The 23657-nt window shown below is 43.6% G+C and overlaps 1 protein-coding gene across 2 annotated transcripts in view; it reads left to right on the top strand.

Moving 5' to 3' along the window:
- Positions 1-23657, top strand: part of ANXA13 (annexin A13) — a 58119-nt gene that overhangs the window by 3813 nt on the left and 30649 nt on the right. For both annotated transcript variants that reach the window (XM_023223044.1, XM_023223039.2), the window contains one exon: positions 20725-20800. In XM_023223044.1, coding sequence (XP_023078812.1) covers positions 20725-20800 — 76 coding nt within the window. The remainder of the gene's footprint in view (positions 1-20724; positions 20801-23657) is intronic.

Below are 23657 nucleotides of genomic sequence, written 5' to 3'. Positions count from 1 at the left end.
TGCCAATGTTTAGCCAACATAAATATTGTCTCCAGTGGGGAACAGCTTGGGACTTGTGGCAGGTGAACACCAGGCGAGCTCAGATGAAGGTGGACCAAGAACACCCAAAAGCTGCATAACAAGTGGGGAAATAGGCCCAGATTCCCAAGAAAAGAAGAGAGGCTCTGGAGACAGGTAAAATATGGCTGGGAATTTGAAATTAAAATAAGTGTGGTCTTAACCAAGGGTTTGCATGAAACTATGATCCCAAATCCAGAAGACCCATAGTCAAACCCTAGCAGAAAGCAGTGTAAATCAGTTCAAAAGATCTTTCTTCAAAATAAATAAGATCCTTATTTATTTATTTAAGATCCTCTTAAATAAATAAGATCAGGAAATATTACTATTTTTTTTTTTGAAACAGGGTCTTGCTCTGTTGCCCAGGCTGGAGTGTGGTGGCACAATCATGGCTCACTGCAGCCTCGACCTCCCTGGCTCGAGCAATCCTTTCACCTCAGACCTCCAAGTAGGTGGGACTACAGGTGTGTGCCACCATGCCCAGCTAATTTTTTGTAAAGATAGGTCATCCTATGTTGCCCAGGCTGGTCCCAAACTCCTGGGCTCAAGTGATCCTCCCACCTCAGCCTCCCAAAGTTCTGGGATTACAGGTGTGAGCCACTGCACCTGACCTCAGGAAATCTTTTATCCCGGAAAGTTAGTCCTTCAGAACATCACTGCAAAAGTGTAGGAGGAAGTGAAAGGGCCTCTGATGTCAACACATGACATGCACCAAAGCATACCTTCTTCATTTAAAGACAAGTCGCCGAAGGGTAGCTACATTTTAGGTATGATTATGCAATCTTAGCCTTTTGGATATTTTGTCTATGGTGGATTAAAAAAAAAAAAAAGCAGCCATTGTAAGGAGGTGTTAAGAAGTCGGCAGAGGACAGATACACTGATAGAAGGAAGAATATGCAAAATGAAACCTCAACACAAGAATTCTGGAGCCGCGGGAGTCTGGGGCCACTTGGTGCAGGGGAGAGAATCCTGCATGTCCCAGCAGCGCAAGCCCACCTCCCAGTGCTACAGCCACAGCAACAAGAACCAAAACTAAAACTCCCAGTGGTGATGGTTGTAACTGGAGGTTTAAATGAGACCTTCTGAAATGTTAATGATAATAACTGACATTTATAAGGTGCTTAGTAGACTGTGAGTTATTTTGAGGGTGTGAACAGTGACCCTGGAAGTTGGAGTCCTTCATGCCACCAAGCACTTCACATGTGTTACGTCATTTGGTCTTCATAACAATCCTATCAGGGAGATACTGTCATTAGTACCCCTTTTAAATATGGGGAAAGTAAGGCAAAGAGAGTTTAGGTAAATTGTCCCTAGTTGGACTGCGAGTAAGAGGTCAAGCATGGATTTGGATTTAAGCACAAATTTTTAACACTATGCCTTGGGCTCAATAAAGCTTCTTTTTATGCCAAATAGAAGTTTAACCTATTGGGATTTCTGAAACTGCTGAACTGAATCATCACCTTGTCATCTCTTTACCCCTTTCCCTGAGCTTTCTCCATCCCCTACCCCCCAAGCTGGATTGAATGCTCTTCCTTAAGGCTTCCATAGTTCTCTCTGCATAACCATTACTCCAATCCCATGTGGGTTTTTGTCTTTGTTTTGTGTTTTGAGACAAGGTCTCACTCTGTTGCACAGTCTGGAGTGCAGTGGCACAATCACTGCTCACTGCAGCCTCAGCCTCTCGGGGTTCTCCTACCTCAGCACCTCCATATCCCCAAGTAGCTGGGACCACAGGCGAGCATGACAACGCCTAGTTACTTTTTAATTTTTTGTAGAGATGTGGGGAGAGTCTTCTTATGTTGCTCAGGCTGGTCTAGAACTCCTAGGCTCAAGCAATCCTCCAACCTCAACCTCCCAAAGTGCTGGGATTACGGGTGCGAGCCACTGCGCCCAACAGAGCCACCTGTTTTGTATACCTGCCTCACACTGGACTGATGGTTTCCTGAAGGTAGAACTGTATTTTGTTCACCTTTATATCCCCATCACCAACACAATGCCTGCAGCATGGTAGATGCTTAACAAAATTTGGATAAATTCATCAATGCATTCATTACATTTTCTAAATAAATCTTAAACAAATGAGTGTTTTGCCCAGTTGGAGTTCAAATTCCTATATCTATTTGCATTCCCAGACCAATTCATGTGCAAGGCTCTGGCATCTGTATATTTTTAAACTCCCCAAATGATTCTAATGTATCCAAAGTAGAGAGCCATGAGTCTAACGTAAGGTATTCTAGTGCAGTAGTTTTCAAATGAGGTCTCCCAGGCCTGCATCATTGGAATAATTTAGGATCTTGTTAGGAACGCAAATTCTGGAGCCTCATCCAAGATCTACAGAATCAGAAACTCTGGAGGTGGGATCCAGCAATCTGCATCTGAACAAGCCTTCCACATGAAACTGATGCATGCTCAAGTTTGAGAATGACAGTTGAAGCATAAGTCTTTCCCATGCCCAGGATGGGGCTATGCCTTGGCATTGACTATGGGGAACTCCCACCATTCAACCTGTAGAGATGCCCAGATGATGGCATTGAAACCCAGGTTAGCACCATGCCTTCCTCCCCAGGCTTCTCACCCTGAATGCAGCCTGGAGAACTCCCCAATTCTGCTCCTTTCCCCACTCCACCCAGGCTTCCCTCTTGCCCTGCTGCCATGTAAGATGTGACTTTGCTCCCCCTTCACCTTCTGCCATGACTGTGAAGCCTCCCCAACCATGTGGAACTGTGAGTCCATTAAACCTCTTTCCTTTATAAATTACCCACTCTGGGGTATGTCTTTATTAGCAGCTTGAAAACAAGCTAATACAGCAATCATTGGATTCAGGAAATACTCTAAATCCAGGATGATTTCATTTTGAGATCCTTAACTAATTACATCTACAAAGACTCTCTTTCCAAATAAGGTGAATTCTGCAGCTGTGAGTAGACATGAGTTGGGGTGAGGAGGTATAGGCATAGGGAAGCCCAAGTCAGAACCAGGCAAGGGAGTAACAACTTGAGTGCTGCTTTTAGCTAGACCACGCTGGAAGCTAGTAGAGAAGGGCTTGGAGAGAAACATGGCCAGAGGCAAGTCAAGCACTTGGGAAACAGTGGCCCTTGAGAGAAATGAAGACCCTCTGCCACCCTCCACCCCACCCTCATCAGCTAAAACAGCAACAATGGAATTGGGGAGAAGAAGGCAGATCAGAGTCAAATGAACATAACTTGCTAAGCGGATGCGGGAGGTGAGGGAAAGGAAGATGACAGAGTGACTCCAGGTGTCTTGTCTAGTTTGTGTGTGTGCACAGGTGGATGGTGGCACATCCCAGGGATGTAAGGCAGTGACAGATTGAATTTGGTTTGGGGATCTACAGAGTTTGAGATATCTTTGGGAAATATGAGTTCACAGTTGTTTTTGTTTGTTTGTTGGACAACTAGTATGTGTTTGATCAAAAGTAGCACAGCACAGGACTCACTCTGACTTAAATAACAAAGGCATTTAATTGTCAATTCTAACAGGAGCTCTGAATTAAGCTGATTCCAGTGTTGGTTCAGCAGTTCAGTACATCATTAGGGACCCAAGCTATGTTTGCCTTTCTGTCCTGCCACTCTGGATGTATTAGCAATGTCTCCCCGCCTAGGTGCAAGATAACGGTCGTGTGTTCAAGTTAATGATCTCTCAAGATAGTCACAAGCAAGAAGGAAGCAGATAGAGGGAAAAAATACCTTCTTCCTTATGTACTACTCCCCTATCAGGGAGGAGAATCTTTCTGCAAAGCTCCAAGCAGCAGACATCCCCTTCTATCTCATGGGCCAGAACTGGTCAAAAGCCCAACCCAAGACTGGCAGAGAAGAGGAGACCCTTGAATCGTAATTCATCCCTGAGGCTGAGCAAATCATCTTCTCAGTTCTCTCTGTCTTCTCTCTATGCATTGGCTTCTTTCTCTCCTACTGAAAATAAGCTTTTTCTTTTCCTGGTGTGGGAAGCAAAAGGGGTTGGTAAGAGGGAGGCATGGCCATAGATAGTTCAGGCACAAAGAGAGCTCCATGGCCTCACATAGCTCCAGATTAGCAGCCTCAAGGAAAATCTCTTCTTCCTGTAAGTATCTGTAAGATGTCAAGGAAGAATTCTTGTTGACTTGGGTCATGTACCTACCCCATGAATAATCATAGTAAGGTTGGCTCTATCCTTGGGGATGGGGTATATTGCTTTATCATCACCTCTTTCTTATAACTATGATATTTATTAATATTACTACTGCTATTACTACTACCACTACTAATACTAATACTACTAGATGAACTGAAATAGAAAGAGAATGCAAACTTGAAGATCAGATAGAAAGGGAGAAAAATAATTCTCTTTCCAAACAATGGGGACTTGGATGGTAGTGGTGGGAATGAAAAGGAAGATAAAAATGTTTAAGAGAATTTTAAAGAAAGAATTAATAGATTAAAAAATTAATTAATTAACTAAAAGAATTAATTTTTTTGGATCCAATGTATAAACTCTTCTACCAGGGGAAAGAATAACACTCATTGTTTTGATACTGACTGAGACAGAAATTTGCTCAAAGCAAATTTAGCTATTTCCCCTTGTTTCCTTTTCAGCAAATCAGAACTTGTCCACATACTGTTGATTGCATCCTGCCAGACAGCACATTTGATGCCATGAAGGCCCCGCTCAGCCCCCAATATTCTCACTTTTCAATTCCAATCTGCCCACTTATCATTAACTCTTGAGGATTCCAGAGTATACTTGCTACCTTTTTTCCTGCAAGTAATGAATCCCAAGTTCATACTCTTACTGAATTGGCAAAAGACGAACTTTGGCAATATAAGAAGGAAATGGATCATTCTTTTCTAATGAGAAACGTGCTTCATTTTTCATAACTCCTGAAGGCATGGTTCCTTTCACGGTTGAGAAATAGCCATCATCTCCCCACAACCACTTTATCCTCCAAGTTCTCTTTTGTTGATGCAATACAGCAGTAATTGGATATCTGGAAGTTTAGCACTCTTCAGAGGTCTCCAACTCCCCAAACAATCTGTGGACAACCTCAAAGCAGACAGTCATTTTCCCCAGGACACAAAATCTTGTTTCCAGATAATGAATGTTATTCCACTTCTACTAGAAACTCCAAGTTCTCCAGCCCAACACAGCACTCAAGGGCCCCTAAGAATGAGTCAACAGAGAGATGTCACTTGGCCACATCACCCTGCCAGTGTAGGCTGGGATGTTCACAACAATCTTGATGCAGACAAAGAAGCAGGAGGTGACAACAGGTTTCTCACTTTGAACTGATCTCAGCTCACACTCTTCCTCCTAGTTACCTTATCCCAGCATTCATCTTTCAGATTTGTCATCCGGGTTACTTTGCAAAAAAATTAAAGAAAGTAAGACATCATGGTCCATTTCTATTCTTCCCTTTTAAGTTACCACAGCAATTTGCCCTTGGTGACTGGAGTCCTTGCTTTAGTCAGTACCTGAGTGCCATTTACCACCAGAGGCTTGGCCTTCTCCACACTTTTTAAAGAGATCCGTTGACGGAATTGTTACAACTATTTGGCCAGGGTTGTAGACCCTTGGCACATTAGTCCTTGGCACTGCTGACATTTGGGCCCAGGTAATTATTTGTGTGTGTGTGGCGGGGTGGTGGGGGAGACGGCGTTGTCTGTTCTGTGCATTATTGTAGGATGTTTAGCAGAATCCTGGCCTCTATCACTAGATATTCCAGTGATACTCCCCTACTCGTGCCAACTGAAAATGTCTCCAGACATTGCCAATTGTCTCCTGGGAGACAAAAATCGCTCCTGATTGATTGAGAACCACCGCTTAAATAGGAAAGCAAGGCTCCAGGGCAAATATCCTCAGAGTGTCTTTATGTCTCTGGTTAGCCACCAGAAATCACCATTCCTGCCCTTCTGGCCCAGGCACGTCCCTACACTGATTTCTTCTCTTATAACAGGGAAAAGTCAGCTTCTCTTGAAGATTGACCCTTGTCCTCCTGTTGATGACAGCAGCAGCCAAGAGGCAGCAGTTTTTCTCAAAACTTAGCCCATGAGTAACTTCTTCTTCTTCTTTTTAAAAAATTCGTTATTTCCATGGGTTTTGGGGGAACAGGTGGTATTTGGTTACATGAGTAAGTTTTGGGGGAGCAGGTGGTATTTGGTTACATGAGTAAGTTCTTCAGTGGTCATTTGTGAGATTTCAGTGCACCCATCACCTGAGCAATATACACTGAACCCTATTTGTAGTTTTTTATTCCTCACCCTCTCCCACCCTTTCCTCCAAGTCCCAAAAATCCACTGTACTATTCTTATGCCTTTGCATCTTCATAGCTTAGCTCCCACCTAAGAGTGAGAACATATGATGTTTGGTTTTCCATTCCTGAGTTACTTCACTTAGAATAGTATTCTCCAATTCTATCCAGGTTGCTGCAAATGCCATTAATTCATTCCTTTTTATGGCTAAGTAGTATTCTATTGTGTGTGTGTGTATATATATATATATATATATATATATACCACAGCTTCTTTATCCACTCATTGATTGATGGGCATTTGGGTTGGTTCTGCATTTTTGCAATTGCAAATTGTGCTGCTATTAATATGCATGTGCAAGTATCTTTTTCGTATAATGACTCCTTTTCCTCTAGGTAGATACCCAGTAGTGAGATTGCTGGATCAAATAGTAGTTCTTATACCAGAGTGAGAAGGGTTTCACTGCAGAAACCCTCAGTAATAAGGCTGCTGGGCTGCTGGATCTCCTGCCTAGATGAGCAGCGCTCCCGTGGAAAGACGTGGGCTGGAACCATCAGGAGCTGATTGGCTCACCTCTCCTCTAGTTGGGTGTAGTACCCCACTTGGACTCCCTATACCAGAGCTCAGTGCATGGCAGGATGACCACATTGTTTACACTCCTGAGCATACCATCAGTACCTTCGGGTACAATGGTGCCCACCACTTTAAGGCACAACATACTGAAGGGCCTTCAAGTCAGGTCTCCTAGCTCCTACCCAGCCCTGCAGTCACCTTTGATAGGTAAATATCACATCAACACGTGTAACCCAGATGGCATAGCCTGAGGAAGCTTGTCTTTCTGTAAAATGACCTAACTATACCAATTTTCTTTAAAAGGCATTGAAATGCCAACATGCAAGCAATCCCAAATGTAAGAGAAAGGTCATGTTTTAATCTAAAGAATTACACTCATTTTTCAGAACATACAGTCAGCATATGTAAGCAAATCATGTTGAGCTGTGATCCAAATGGATGTTTTTCTAGTTTGAGTTTTATTTGTCAAATGATACAAATATTTCTGCCCCTTTAGAGTGATAGCCAAACACTTAGTCATCATGCATGTCACTGTAACACTGCATCTTGGAAAGGAGGTATCAACAGCAATGAACAATTCTGTAACATTCTAGCACTCTACTAAGTTGGGCAGAGCTCAAGTTCCCTAACACACTTTCCCAACAGCTCTCTGATCAACCCCCACAGACGAATAAACCTCTAATGTGGGAAGAGGTTCTAGGCATGAAGGAATTAGCTTGCTTTTAGTTGGTGTGAGATCATGGAGAATCCAAATGAAAACAGCAATAACTACATGATGAAATACCAAATATTCTTATTCAAACTGTGCTTCAATATACCCAACAGGTTATACTGCCAAATATATATTTTTCTGTTGGGTAGTTTTACTTTTTGCTCTGGCAAGCAATTAAGTGGATTTTAATTTAAAAAAAAAAAAAAGTAAGGCTTTTTAAAAATCAAATTTATTGTTCCAAGGAAATCATGCCCAAGAAGCAATCGCCTTAATGAAACCCATATGTCACTGATCACCCAAGATTCATGCTTCAGATGTGAATGGCCCCTCTATTTTGTTTCAAATTGCCCATCAATCTCTACTAACCATGTCTGTGGACATGTCACCAGGATATTTTCTGGCTCTGAATTTATGAACGTTAAAAGTACAATAATTTGCATTTGTACTAACTGGCTTCAAAGTGCAAATGAGTAACCAGTTAGAGGTAAAAGAACATTGTTCTGAGAGAGAGAGGAGATGGGTGTTTCCATAAGGTGACCCTGGAAACTTAACAACCAGGCTTCAGTTTCTTTATTTGTAAATGAGGGGATTGGATACATTAAATGTCTCCCAAACTTCAGATTTAAGTACAAACTTCATGATTGTTGCCAAATACGTGGGTCACCTCTTCTACTAATTACTCTGTTAATTATTTTAAATACTCATTTTTTAATATAAATTAATTGATCTTAAAAGGAAATTTTATACTGATACCATAAATGGAAAATTAATATCAATTGACATAAACGTAGATAACTAAATGAAAGCAAAAAGAATGTATTAAATTCTAACTAAATTTGATATTGCCAGTTGAAGGGTAAGGTCCTATTCTCTGACTAAAAAAGGACCTGTCTACATGGTCTACATGGGATACAGTGGGAGTCCACAAAGTAAATAATGAGGCTTTGTGGGCCACAGAACCTCTGGTGCAAGTAAGTAACTCTGCCATTGTAGTGCAAAGAAGCCATAGACCAAATGTAAACGAATGGGTTGGTTGTGTTCCAATAAAACTTTATTTACAAAAATAAGTAATGGGCCAGATATGGCCCTCAGTCTGCAGTTTGCCAACTCCTGGATTAGATGAGTGTGAAAGACCCACTATCACCAAGCAAAGACTTAATCAGAAGAGTTCGGAGAGAATTTTAAAAGGAGTTCCTTTCCTAGTTGGAGGTCCAATGGCTTTAACGTTCCATGTCACCCATTTGGAAAAACCTGGGTTGAATTTTCACTTTAAGATTTCATCCTAAACCTCTTCCCTTTATCTTTAGCATCTTGGATAAGCTCAAGGATTTCTCACTTGTGTAAACCCTCAGCACATTTCTAAGTTGTCTTCCTCCTCCACTGGGATGTCAATGGAGAAAGTTTCTAATTTTTCTCAGACTAATGGTTCTCAACCCTGGCTGTTTGTTAGAATTGTCTGGGGAGTTTTAGAAATACTTATACCTGATATACCACTCAGATTCTGATTTTGTAGGATCAGACTGGAAGCCCAAATGATTTTGAGTGCAACCAGGGTTGAAAGGCTACTAATCCATATCTCGGCCAGGTCACCTTCCTCAGAGTCCATTATTTCCTCCATTTGGTATTGAATTCTAAGAGCCCCAAACTCTATTCAGCTCAAACTGTTTCACACCCAAAGGTCTTAGGACTTCACTTTCATTTGTGATTCCCGTTATTTCTCCAGCTGAGGTATGATTGAGCCCTCCCAGACACCTTGGTTAAATCTCCTATTCCTCTTTTCATTCTCTCTGCTTCGTCACCCTAGAAGGCTTGACACTATTCTCAGCTCAAGATTTCCAGCCAAATAAGTTTCCTGTTCCATTCTTCTGTCCCTACTACTGCCACTGACTCTGACATTAATACAAACTGGGTGCAAGACCAGGATGCAAAGGGAAAGGCATTCAGTGTATTCTGTAACATACAAAGGAAGAAGATTCCTCCTCCCATGGAAAGGAAGAGACCATTTACCAAGTACTTACAATGTGTTAGGCATTGTGCTAGGTGCTGGGGATATGAGAATGAACATGACATAGACCTAGCCTCCAAAAGGCTTACAGTCTAGGGAAGGAAATAGACTAATAAAAAAGCATGATAATGTACCTGTAAAAGGATCTGATTGAAGACTCTAGAATGGAGTGTAGCACAAAAGAGAAAGTCAGTGGTATGCTAGAAAATGTCTCACCTCCAGCTCTCTAGGAGAAAAGAAAAACCTAATTTGTGGTGCTTGCCAATTTCCATGGTGTAAATACTTTCGCCGTGACTGATTTCAAGTTACTGGCATGATCTCACTGAGCAGAGTTGGGAAGAGATCACACAATTGGCTCTTGCCAGCTTGTAAAGTCAGCTCCAGCTAGCACAGCCAACCATCCTGGTTTACCTGGAACTGTCCCAGTTTTAGCACTTAAAGACTCACATTCCAGGGAACCCCTCTGTCCTGGGCAATCAGCTTCAGCACACCACTGGAAGAATTCGATTCTTCCAAGAGGATCAGGAATAGTTTCAGAAAGGGGAGGCTCCAGCTTATTTGCTTAAGTAGAAACATTCTCCACTGTTGCCAATGGAATCAATGGAAACCAAGTGTTTAAAAAAAAAGGAGGGTCAAGAGGCTCTGTGCTGTCAATCTCAAGTTTCTTTGGTCCTCCGAGGACTCAGGAAGTTACAGGGAGGAATCTACTTGCAGCATCCCCCCTTTTTCCTCCCCTGCCTCACACTGATGGACCTGTTGGGAATCAAACAACTCAGCAATCCATTTGCATAGATTCTGTCAAGCAAGGAGAAGTGATATTTTACCTATAAATATATTTGGCAATTTATCCAGCCGGAAAGCAGGCACCCATAAGTAAGCAAGCATATTGGAAACCTTGGCTGTCCCACTGGCTTCATGTCTTTTCAGTCTCCAAAATGTGTCTGCTAAAATTCAGCCCCCTGGCACACTGTAGTCCTTTAGCTATGATCCCTCCTCTAGTTGAAGGGAAAGATACTTTAGGAAAGGGAGAACTGGAAGACTGGGTGTGAAATGAGGAGAAGAGGAGAAGGAAGAAGCTTTCTAAGGGCAGAAGGTCCACTTCCTCCCCTGCAAGTCCTGACTCATCATAATGAAACCTCCCTGTCCAGCACTCTGACATTGTCTTATTTAATCTTCCTGAGATTCTTCAGGGTGGGCAGGTGTTAGTCCCAGTTTACAAATGAGAGGCAGAAAACATGATTCCATTAGCAGAGGAAGGAATATTGGGAGCAGAATTTGACAATAGTGCCTCTCCTGCATACACACTTTGCTCACTGGGAGATGGCTGTTTTGCCTTGCAAATAGTTGTCACTTCGTTTTCATTTTACTTTCTATTTTCTCATCATCAAGAATATTTATTGATCTGACAGTCATGCAAGAGGTTCTTGGCTTCCCTCCCTGGTCACTGGACAAGTCTCAGGTCTCAACTAGTGTTTCTGTAAAAGACTATCATTCTAAGAGTTGAACTGAGCTTTTCTTTCTTTCTTTCTCTTTCTTCCTTTCTTCCTTCCTTCCTCCCTCCCTTCCTCCATTCCCCTTTCCCTTCCCTTCTTCCCTTTCTTTCTCTCTCTCTTTCTTCCTTCCTTCCTTCCTTCCCTCCCTCCCTCCCTCCCTCCTTCCTTCCTTCCTCCCCTTCTCTCTCTCTCTCTCTTTCTTTCTGAGACAGGGTCTCGCTCTGTCACCCAGGCTGGAGTGCAGTAGCGCAACCATGGCTCACTGCAACCTCCACTTCCTGGCCTCAATTATTCTCCTGCTTCAGCCTCAGCCTCCCAAGTAGCTGGGACTACAGGCACATACCACCATAACAAGTTAAATTTTTAAAATTTTGGTAGAGACAGGGTCTCATTATGTTGCTCAGGCTGGTCTTAAACTCCTGGTCTCAAGCAATCCTCCTACCTCGGCTTCCCAAAGTGCTGGAATCACGAGCATGAGCCACCCTACCTGGCCGAGCTTTTCTATTATTTAATTTTTTAAAAAATAATTATTTAGACAATAACCCCCAGAATCGATTAATGAGAAGTCAATAGTAGAGTTTCTGAATCCAGACTGCATGGGTTTGAATCCTTATCTCATCATACTTGTGTGCCTTGGTTTTTCTCATCTGCAAAATAGGAGGTAATAATACCTACCCCATAGGGTTGCTGGGAGAATTAAATGCGTTGTTATTTGTAAACTGTCTGGACCCACGCCTGGCACATATTAAGTGCTCTATATGTTGCTGTCATTCTCAATTTGGAGTTTTCCTCCCATACATCTCTCTTCGACCTTTAGCCCCTGCTACTCTTTATCTATGAGTACAAAGTGATTTCTAATCTAGGACAAGCTTATGTAAACAGACATTTTGAGCTTCCTATAGTAAACTTCCAATTTTAAAGGCACTACACAAAGCACCATGCAAAGGACTCACTCAACACTCAACAGGAATCAGGTCAAGATGGAAGAAAGGAATAAAAATAACACTCAGCACTCGCCACGTGTTGAATATCCTGCCAAACGCTCTTGATCCATATTCTCCTAACAACCCATACGAGGTGGGTACTATTATTACCATCTTTCAGATGGGAAAACAGCCTTGGAAAAGATATGGAGGGAAAAATAGCCCCATGCCTGGTTCAAAGGTAGATGTCTGTGAGAAAGGAGGTAGAACTTGTGTGACCTCAAAGAAGACCCTTCCCCAAACTGGACTCAGTTTCCCTAACTCTGTAGTGTTCTTAAGATCTATACAAGGCAAGTTTACAATGAAATATTATTCAGCCTCAAAAAGGAAGGAAATTCTGCCATTTGTGACAACTTGAACAAACCTGGAGAACATTATGGTACGTGAAATGAGCCAGAAAAATAAATACTGCATGATTCTACTTACATGAGGTACCTAAAATAGTCAAACTCATAGAAGTAAAGAATAGAACTGTACTTACCGGGGGCCAGAGGGAGGGGAAATGAAGCACTCTTCAACTGGTACAAAGTTTTGGTTATGCAAGATGAATTCACTCTAGAGATCTGGGGTACAGCAAATTGTACCCTATACTTTATTATGCACTTAAAAAATTGTTAAGGTCAAGTGCAGTGGCTCATGCCTGTAATCCTAACACTTACGGAGGCCAAGACTGAAGGACTGCATGAGGCAGGAGGATTGCTTGAGGTCAGGAGTTCAAGACCAGACTGGGCAACATAGTGAGTCCCTCTTGCTACAAAATTTTTTAGATACAAAGTATTATTTGTTTAATGGGTTGATGTCAAGTTAAGTGTTCTTAACACACACACACACAAGGGGACATAAGGAGATTTTCATAGCTGATGAAATATTTATTACCTTGATGGTGGTGATGGTGTTGTGAGAGTATGCCTATGTCCAAATTCACCAAATTGTATAATTAAATATACAATATATTTTACAGCAATTATACCTCAGTAAAGATGTTTAAAATATTTTTCAGGGATTTTGGAAAAAAAAACTATACAAGGCAAGCTTAATCAGAATCACCAATATTGGTGCAAGGTGGCATTAACCAACAGTGGCAATGGTAACAGCTTAAACTGAGGAGAGTCAGGTGTGCTCTCTCCAGCACCACCCCCCCTTCACCTGCCTCCATTTTGCTCGTGCTTAACAAGCCCAGGCCACTACCTGGTTCTAATCTTGGCCCTGGTATTTAATATCATTTCATGCCAGCTCAAACAGCAGCTCTCTGTAGATCAGTGTACAGCGAGCCCTCTGCCCTCTGCTCCCTGGCTCTTCCCAGGGGCCCTCCTGCCTCACAGCCCAGATATCAAGTAACCATTGTCAAATATTTACTGAGCAGAGTGCAGCCAGCCAAGGCTTCTGAGGAACTGCACAGGAAATATTAAACAGTCCAAATGCCACTCCCATTGCATTTTGATAGTACTTTCAGAGTTTACAAATGACCCTTACATCCTATGTCACCCAGCATCCCACCTCCTACGTGCCACCACCTGAGTGCTTACTGTAATCCAGTACTGTGCTACCACATCCCAGACACGAATACATCTACACCTCATACCACCCCATGGGCAGGCGCATCTCCACTTTAAAGATGAGACAACTAAGGCTCAGAGACGTGAATCAGCTTACCCAAGGTGGTACAACCAGCAAAGGGCAAAACAGCAATTGAACAGAGTAGGTCTGACTCCCAAGTCCACACTATGTGGACTATTATGTCATGATTAGATGCAATCATGTTAGCACACTGGTAGGTCATAGTAAGCACACAAGTACACAGACTCCCAACGCATCAGGCTGGCGTCTCTCCCTGGCACGTCTTCCTTCCACCTCCACCTCTGTCTTTATTTAATTGCTTGCCTAATTCCTACTGCCCTTTGAGAACCAGCACTAATATCAACTCCTCCATAAAAATTCCTTTCTCCTCTCAGCTATTGGCACCCAGAAGTGCTTACTGTATCATAATGCAATTGTCATGTGTCATTTACACGTTTATTTCCCTCGAACAGGGACTATGCTTCATAGATCATGGAGTCCACCTCGACTGGGGTAGTGCTTAGCATACAATAGATTTTAATACTTGTTTGTTTAAAGAAGATAAGGGAGGACAGAAGAGAAGAAGAAAGAAGAAAAAGAGAGAGAAAAATAATTCAGAGTCTAATTTGCCTGCAACATATTTCTTAATTAATTCACATGCCTCTCATGAGACAATCTATTCTTATTGTCCAGTCTTGAAGTTACTGAAGTCGAAAACCAGGACACAAGGACTGACAAGTATGAATGTACTTAAATGAGTGTCTTTCTGGCTGTGTTCTGGAAGATGCTGGTTACTATATAATACACAGAGCAACCAATTTGCAAATCATATCCCTCAGCAAACTCCTTCACACATTCCATCCCCAGAGTTTGCTGCGACCTGGAAGATGTTCCTAGAATGTTCCATTTCTATTATAAGAGTTAAGACTTCCTTGAATTGGACTGGGACAGAAGGCATTTGATGAGGCGTCTGTTTTTCATTCTGGTGCTTCTGGCTGGGGGTATCAGAATCTTGATTCAGAAGAGCTGACCTCCCTCCTGGGCAATCTGGTCTGTTGCAGCAGGAACATCCCTGAGTCATTTCTCAGCGTGGCTGTTTTCTGCATTCTTTCTGCCAAGGTGACACCGCTTCCTAGGATCAGAGCATCTCAGTTTATTTTCTATGCTTCCTCCTTTGAGAAAAATGGATCATTCATGTCCTTGTTTTAGAGGAGGGAACACAGGAACGTAGATACACAGAGAAGGACATGTAGACCTACCAGAAGGAAGAAAAAACCAAAGAGGAAGTCCGCCCAGCACCAGGGCTGCCTTACTCACGCACCAGGCAGTGCCTTTCATAGAGCTGACAAAACTTGCTTCCATTTTGGACCCGAGGTCCAGGCATGATGGCCAGCACCTCACCAGAGTGGTATCCCACGAAGAGTCTCACACCCAATGAGGTGTGAATTATCACACTCGTCAAAGGAGACAGCTAACAAGGTGTGACGCTGGGACATCATGCCAGGCCACCTGGACTCCACAGCGTGACTGCCTGGTGTAAAATATACATCTGGAACTTCAGATCCAAGCTGCAGGTGACCAATGAGAAATTGATCTTTAGAGTGCCATTTACAAGGTGAAAACTCCTCAAGCAGGAAAGGGGTTTGAAATATTCTGGAAAGTTTATTGCTGATTTGCCTTTAACAAATATCAATTGTTTGCATTTACTAAGCCTGTGCTGTCAGCTGGGCTTGTTTTAGATGCTTGGCATGAATAACTTGAATTCCTCCAGGAACCTTACGTGGTAGGCACTATTATTATCCCCATTTACCATTGTTAGGTTCTAACTGGGATCCGAAAAAAGTCAGCGGGGTGGCGGTTAGCTGGAAAAACACTCGAGGAATCGCAGGGAGTTTCAACACGGCTTCACTCTTTCTCTGGGTGCAAGCGAGCCTGGGTGTGAGCCTGGGCGTGAGCCCCCAGCCACAGGTACAGCGGTAGCAGCGTAATTGTACCTTTTACAGACAATAATTGCTCCGAGCCAAGCACCAGTGCATGTGAGTGGTTACTTAATGCGCCTCACGTGGTGTGGTTACATAACGTGTGGAGTTGTGCGTCTGCACTCCAAACCCACGGAGACACGCTGCCTCGGAAAGTCGCCTTGGTCTACTGCCGACTAGAGCGCAGCCATCTCCCTTACAACCATGAAGAAAGTACAGCACAGAGAGGTTCTGTAACTTGCCCAAAGTCACACAGCTAATAAGCAGTTGGGCTGGGACTCAAATTTACTTGACAATAAAGCCACATTCTTCAACTTTACTATTATTATATTTTCAGTGGCCACCTATTATAAATATGATGTTGCTGGGGCATTATAAGATAAATATTTGACAAGTTTGGGAGATATATCTATCCATCTGAGATCAACATATATGAATTAGAAAACTAATATCTACATATGGTACGTGTGTGTGTATCTATCTTCACATACATACCTTCCAAACCTGTTAAATCTAAATATGTAGAATTGAAATCTGCATGAATATCACTTTTATGAAATCTTATAAATATCACAAGGCAAAAAGCCAACAAATGACCCAAAGAGGCAGGGAAAGGACTAACATTTCTCTAGCTCCCTGTTTTCTGGCATTTGAAAAGTTATTTCACGTAAGCCTCAAGGCTTGCAACGCAGAGACTGCTCCCATTTTACAGATGAGGAGATGGTGGCTTAGAGGTTAATGGCCCAAGTTCACGCAGCTGCTAAGAGGCAGATCTGCATTCAAACCAGGCTTCCCGTGGGCTCAAAGCCCAGTGCAAGCACTGTCAAAATATGAACAAATTGAAAGAAAACAAAATAAGGAATGTTGCCCTGGCTCTACAATGTCTCGTAGTTGAAAACAAGTGGAATATCCGTGTGGTCTCCTAAAGCCTCACAAGCATGTCTGACCCCATCCTGGAGTCCCCTGCAGCCCATTGTGGATCTGATTTGCATTCTCACTGTATGCAGAAGTTCTGCTTAGTTGCTTCAGGTTTCAAAAACTAAATCTCCGGATAGGCAAACAGGCCTGAGGCCCCATCATCAGCTGTCTATCCCATTAACAATGAACAATGGACGTGGATTGTCCATTCCATATACCTTCCCGAGAAGAATTTCGGTACCCGGCTCCTGGGAACAAGCCATAGGACACCCGTTCTATCAGCACTGAGCATCGCTGATGAATACAGCCATTGTGGAGGCAGCCCCCACCACAATGAGGGGACAACGCCAAACAGACTGTTTGCTTTTTCTCTTTCTTTTAAAACCACATCACGTGATTCTTTCACTTCGACATCAAATATCTTGCTGTTACAAGGAACAAGCCTGAATTATCTTCTCAAGCAGATTAGGAAAGATAACCAACATGGCTAACAGTGGTTCCCGCAGGGATTCAGGGCACTGGGACCTCAACCTGCCCTGCTGATGGTAGTGCCTCTGACAGAGAGTCCTACCCCACATTATTTGTTAAGAAAAAAAAGAAGGCCTGTTGCAGTGGCTCACGCCTGTAATCCTAGCACGTTGGGAGGCCAAGGTGGGTGGATGGCTTGAGCTCAGGAGTTTGAGACCAGCCTGGGCAACATGGTGAAACCCCATCTCTACCAAAAATACAAAATTAGCCAGGTGTGATGGCACATGCCTGTAATCCCAGCTGCTTGGGTGGCTGAGGCAGGAGAATCGCTTGAACCTGGGAGGCAGAAGCTGCAGGGAACAGAAATTGCAACACTACACTCCAGCTTGGGCAACAGAGTGAGACCCTGTCTCAAAAAATTTTTTAAAAAAGGAAAAATTAAGTCCCAATGTTATCGTCAGTCATAACACATGACTCAACACTCTCCTGCTGCACCTCCCAGATATCAGAGTTATTTGGGTTTTTTGGTCTTGGGCATATTGAGAACATTCTTTTGTCTTACCCCTCAGCTCCTACAACTCTATGATATTTGTATCATGGAATGGCCTCCCTAAAACAGGAAGGGGATCAGGGGCAGGCACGTCATTTAGATCTGCCAGAATCAGAAAATCTGGTTCTAGCCTTGGCTCCCACTCAACCACTGCCTGGCCAGGTGATCTTAGACAAGTCTCCACACAGTCTCTGCAAGCCCTCACAGCTTCTTTGTGCAAATGAGAAAAAAGTGACCATTGAGGGGAAGCAGTCCTGCCAGCACCAGGCTTGGCAAGCGTGCCCCCAACTCAGTCCTGCCCCAGCCCCTCAGCCAGGGCCTCAGGCAGGGCATAACACGCATAGCCATTTGCAGAGCCCTGCATCTCTGTTTCAGCGCATTAGTTGTGAAGTGGGACAGATCATGTGTCCCACAACATTCTCTGCACTGATGAGGCTAACAGGACATAGAGAACAGCTTATGAATTAGCCGAGTGATAAGAGATTTCTGTTGCCCTGATTCAATTCTACCTCACTTCCTGGGCACTCCATAATACTTTGGATGAAAAGCAAAGAAGCCATTACTATTTTGAAGTTGCTACTTCCACGCTCAGAGGACCAGCTCCTTCAGAACTTGATCAAAAGTAGGGTGGCCCTTATAAGTGTACAGCCTCTGCAACTGCATAGGGCCCCATGCTCAGAAGGGTCCTGTGCTTGGCTTAATACTCTGATGTTACCGTATTGAAATTCTTGGTAATTTTTGAGCAAGGAACCCTGCACTTTCATTTTGTACTAAGCTCAGCAAATTATGGAACTGGTCCTGCCAACAAGCCTTCAAAAGCACCAAATAGCTTTCTTATATCTCACAAAATATTTGAATAAGGAAAACAGGAGGTATCATTCTGCAACTCCAGCGTCATCCGTCCCCTCTGTCAGATCATGGAAGCTCTAGTCATAGAATGTGAGGCAGCATTGTGCACTGCACAGAGCACAGGCTTTAGGAGACAAATTGAGCTGGGTTCAGTCCTGCATCCTGCCAGACCTCAAACAAATTATCTAACCTGCCTGAACCCAGGTTTCCTTACCTGGAAGGCAGACTAGTAATGCCCACTCTTCCCTATGCATAATAAAGAAAGGTCTATAAACTGCCTGGCATACAGCAGGTATACAACAATATCAGTCCCCTTCCTGGCTTGTTTCAGGAACAGATGCTGCAAGATGGGGCATGCCCTCACGTTCCAAAAGGCAGGGAGGTGATAGGTGGCTCTGATGATCCTTTCAGCTCTAGGATTCTATTATTCTCCATCAACCAAAGTCCCAAGGCAGCTCGCCTTCAGTCCACAGATATTAGCCAGGACACTTTGGTCACAAGGATGGAAACCCAACTCATATTAACTTAGACCAAGGAAGTTTGCTAGTTAATGAAACTGGGAAACCCAAGGACACAGGCGCTGCTGTGTCTAAGGATTTGTACAATGTGTTTCTTTCTCTCTCTCCCTTTGTGTAGTGGACAAAATGGCCACTAACAGCCCTAGACTCACGCACTTTCACTCTAGCAGACCCAGTAGGAGGCAGACGTGTATCTCTCTCAGTATCTATGTATCAACCAAGGGAAAGACTCCAATTGACTCTAATCCTGCTTGGATTACATCTTCACTCCTGAACCAATCCTGATCGCCAGAGTCACAGGGCATGTGCCCACATTGGTGACCAAGAGCAGGACAAAGGGGCTCAAGCATCATGACAAACAGCCCCAATGAGGCCACACAATGGGGAAAGGGGAAATAAGGAAAACAAGGATACCATGCAGAGAAAGGCAACATACCCAGTGAGTTGCATGTGGTTTACTGTTCACTTCCACTGGGTGCCAAAGGAAATGAAAGCGGGGAGAACTGAACCATGGTGGTACTGCCAGTAGCACTTAAACCAGCCTTCACTGAAGAATGGAAATTGTATGGACATGCCAGGTGTGGTGGCTCACGCCTGTAATCCCAGCACTTTGGGAGGCTGAGGCAGGCAGATTGCCTGAGCTCCGGAGTTCGAGACCAGCCTAGGAAACATGACAAAACCCCGTCTCTACTAAAAATACAAAAAAAATTAGCCAGGTGTGGTGGCGTGCACCTATAATCCCAGCTACTGGGGAGGCTAAGGCTTGAGAATCACTTGAACCCAGGAGGTGGAGGTTGCAGTGAGCTGAGATCGCACCACTTCACTCCAGGCTGGGTGACACAGTGAGACTCTGTCTCGAAAAAAAGAAAGAAAAAAAAGAAAATATATGGACACATATCACTTAGGAGAAGCTCCGTTAGAAAAGGCAAAGACAGGAAACTCAGCGTGTTCCTAGCTACCAGCTGCATAACTACAATGAACCTCACAGGTTAATTGCAGTTTTTAATAGTTACGTGTTTATATTTGTGGTTACCTTCCATTTATGCAAGCAATACTGGGTTTCCATTTTTGTGCTAACAAAGATTTCCTTTTTAAGATAACTTTAAGAAAAAACAATTGTCAATTGAAAGGAAAATAAGCAAATAATAATTATAAGCAAATAGTAATTTGCTTATTATTTAGACATAGGTAACTGTGGATGCAATACTGCATGTATTGTGCCAATGACTGAAGTATGGGAAACAGCTCAGTACAATATATAAACAGGACCTTACCTTTCCAAGGAGCACTAAAACCAGAACTGTGCTTTTACTTGTTCCTATAGTATCTCCAACAAACCAAATACATGTCTCTCATTGTATGGATGGCAAAGATCCAAGTCACCAAATGAACCTGTAATAAGGTCCTAGAACCCTTAGCTTCTGACCTATTCCTTAGACATAACTGTGTTTCACGGCAAAGGGGAAGAACCAGCACTCCAGTACACTGGCCCAGAGTATTATTCTTTGTTTCAGAGGCAGACACACAAAGGTGGGGTTGATATGAAAATCACTCATTGCAGAGCTGGCCAGGATGACTGTCCTTGAGGACAGAGGGGCCCATTCTCCTGGTCATCCAAGGCCAGCTGGCCCCAAGGAGTACCAGCCACCTCTCTGGGGCCAGAGTCTCCCCAGCTGACGTCCGCATGTACCAGTGTGTGAAGTGACAGCTGGTCCCTGGTTAGGATGACTGTTTGGTCCTCCAGTTTGCTACTGATTTTAGCCAGAGATCATTTAGGAATGTCTATATTGTCATCTCACCTTTTCAATTATTTTCTCCAGGCTAAAGCGAGCAGTCCTCAGGGTTTTGATGTGGATCGAGATGCCAAAAAGCTGAACAAAGCCTGCAAAGGAATGGGTATGAGAGACATTTTGTTGCTAATTTACTTCTGAAGTTGATTAAACTTGGTCTCATGTCCAACTTTCCCATGATGTTAGGAAGCTGACATCTCACTATCTTGTGTATTCCAAGCTAACGCAAGTCAATCACTTCCACTGACCTCTTTATTAAGGTTTGCAAAATTATAGTAGGATCGTATGACTTTTCAGGATTCTATATAACAGCTAGGAGTTGGATATTGTGACATTTAATTTGACCTTGAGGTGAGAGAAACTTCATGAGAAGCGCAGTTCATGCAATCCTGGTGTATTAGTCTGTTCTCATGCTGCTAATAAAGACTTACCTGAGACAGGGTAATTTATAAAGAAAAAGAGTTTAACGGACTCCCAGTTCCACATGGCTGAGAAGGCCTCACAAGCATGGCAGAAAACGAAGGAAGAGCGAGGGACTTCTTTTTTTTTTTTTTTTTTTTTTTTTTTTGAGACGACGGCGCGCCCTGTCGCCCGGGCTGGAGTGCAGTGGCCGGATCTCAGCTCACTGCAAGCTCCGCCTCCCGGGTTTACGCCATTCTCCTGCCTCAGCCTCCCGAGTAGCTGGGACTACAGGCGCCCGCCACCTCGCCCGGCTAGTTTTTTGTATTTTTTAGTAGAGACGGGGTTTCACAGTGTTAGCCAGGATGGTCTCCATCTCCTGACCTCGTGATCCGCCCGTCTCGGCCTCCCAAAGTGCTGGGATTACAGGCTTGAGCCACCGCACCCGGCCGAGCGAGGGCCTTCTTACATGGCAGCAGGAAAGAGAGGATTAGACCCAAGTGAAAGGAGTTTCCCCTTTTAAAACCATCTGATCTCGTGAGACTTACTACTGTGAGAACAGCATGAGGGAAACCGCCCCCATGATTCAATTATCTCCCACCAGGTCCCTCTCACAACATGTGTGAATTATAGGAGCTACGATTCAAGATGAGATTTCGGTGAGGACACAGCCAAACCATATCACCTGGTATGATCTAAACCCCTCTGATCCCTTCCCTAGGAGATGGTGGGGAATTGAGTCTGATGAGAGCTGGATTAGGGACCTGGAAGCAACAAGTAAAAGTAGATCGGTCGGGTGCGGTGGCTCACACCTGTAATCCCAGTACTTTGGGAGGCCGAGGCAGGCGGATCATGAGGTGAGGAGATCGAGACCGTCCTGGCCAACATGGCGAATCCCCATCTCTACTAAAAATACAAAAATTAGCTGGGGTTGGTGGCAGGTGCCAGTAATCCCCAGCTACTCAGGAGGCTGAGGCAGGAGAATCACTTGAACCAGGGAGTCGGAGGTTGCAGTGAGCCGAGATTGCGCCACTGCACTCCAGCCTGGGAGACAGAGAGAGACTCCACCTCAAAAAAAAAAAAAAAAAAAGAAAGAAAGAAAAGAAAAGAAAAAGAAAAAAGAACTAGATCAAGTGAGTAACTGGCCAAGATCAAGCATCAGGGGTTGAAAATGGAGAAGGTGTTTACATCCTAAGGGTCAGAGTTGGGGACTCCACAAGAAGTCAAAACTAAGATAGACCAGGGACCAGGGTGGGATGAGGGAGAGAGCATCTAGGTCTAGGGCCATGAAGAGAGGCCCTGAGATCCAAGAAAGCCACTCACAACACAAGGTCTAGTCCCAGAAGCCTGGAAGAGGGTGAGATCCAAAGCACAGATGGAAGGATTTCCCTTAAACAGGACGGGGAGGGAAGGCGCTGAGACTGACAGCTGGAGTAGACGCCTTCATAGGTGTTGTCAGGGCAGAAATTGAAGGCACCCATGCCTGGTAACCTGACATGGCTCAGTGAGTGGGAGGTGAGTTTGTCTGCTGAAGAGAAGGGTTTGACAATGGAATATGGGGCTTGAGTGGTGGCTTGGAATAGCCCTTGAGTAGTAGAGAAGTGGGAGACAACCAAGAGAAGACTGCTGATACGCACTGAGGGCACTGAGTAGGGAGATCACGGTTTCTCATGGCTCCAGCCCACATGGTTGTGTGATTTTTCCCTGTATCCTTGAAGGTAGGACTGGAGAAATTGATTGACCCCAGGTTTGCTGATCAGGAGTTCCAGAACAACAAGCAAGTGAAATCATTGAAGGGGACAAAGGGGTCAAGGGGCAAAGTGGACTAATTTCCCAAATTTTCTTTTTTACATTTATTGAGAAACTGTTAAACTTTCAGGCATTGGGCTAATCACTTTATATACAAAATCTCATCAAATTCTTACAAAAATCCATTCTCCAGCTGAGGAAACTGAGGACCTGACATTTTAAGTAAGACAGACAAAGTTACCAAGCCATTAATTGGGGAACACGGGGATTGAACCTATTCTTGTCACTCACTCCAAATGCCAGCAATTTAGAGACATCCTAGCTAGGGCATCTCAGCTACATGGCTGCAGTCCTGGAGGGGGTGGGGATAGACTGAGAAGACATTGCTCAGTGTCACTGACAACAGGTAGGAATAATCTCAGTCCACAGAATGTTTTATTAAATTAATTTTTTGCTTATTGAGATATAATTTGAATACCATAAAATGCACTCTTTTGCAGCATGCAATTCAGAGTTTTAGTATATACACAGGATTTTGTGACCATCCCCACTAATTCCAGAACATTTCATCCCTGAGAAAGAAACCTCACACCTATTAGCAGCCCCTCCCACTCTTCAGCTCCGAGCAATCACTAATCGGTTTCCTGTCTCCACTGATTTGCCTATTCTAGACATTTCATATAAATAGAATCATACACTATGTGGCTTCTTTTACTTGGCATAATGTTTTACAAAAACAAGTGATAGATTTTTTACATAGAAGTAGATTAGTAGAGATTTACTTTCCTAGAATGGGTGTCATGGTAGAATAAATA

The sequence above is a fragment of the Piliocolobus tephrosceles genome, chromosome 7 (genome assembly GCF_002776525.5).
Source record: "Piliocolobus tephrosceles isolate RC106 chromosome 7, ASM277652v3, whole genome shotgun sequence".
In the NCBI taxonomy this organism is placed as follows: Eukaryota; Metazoa; Chordata; class Mammalia; order Primates; family Cercopithecidae; genus Piliocolobus; species Piliocolobus tephrosceles.
The sequence above is the reverse complement of the archived record's forward strand: the minus strand, read 5'-3'. Positions and strand labels throughout refer to the sequence as shown.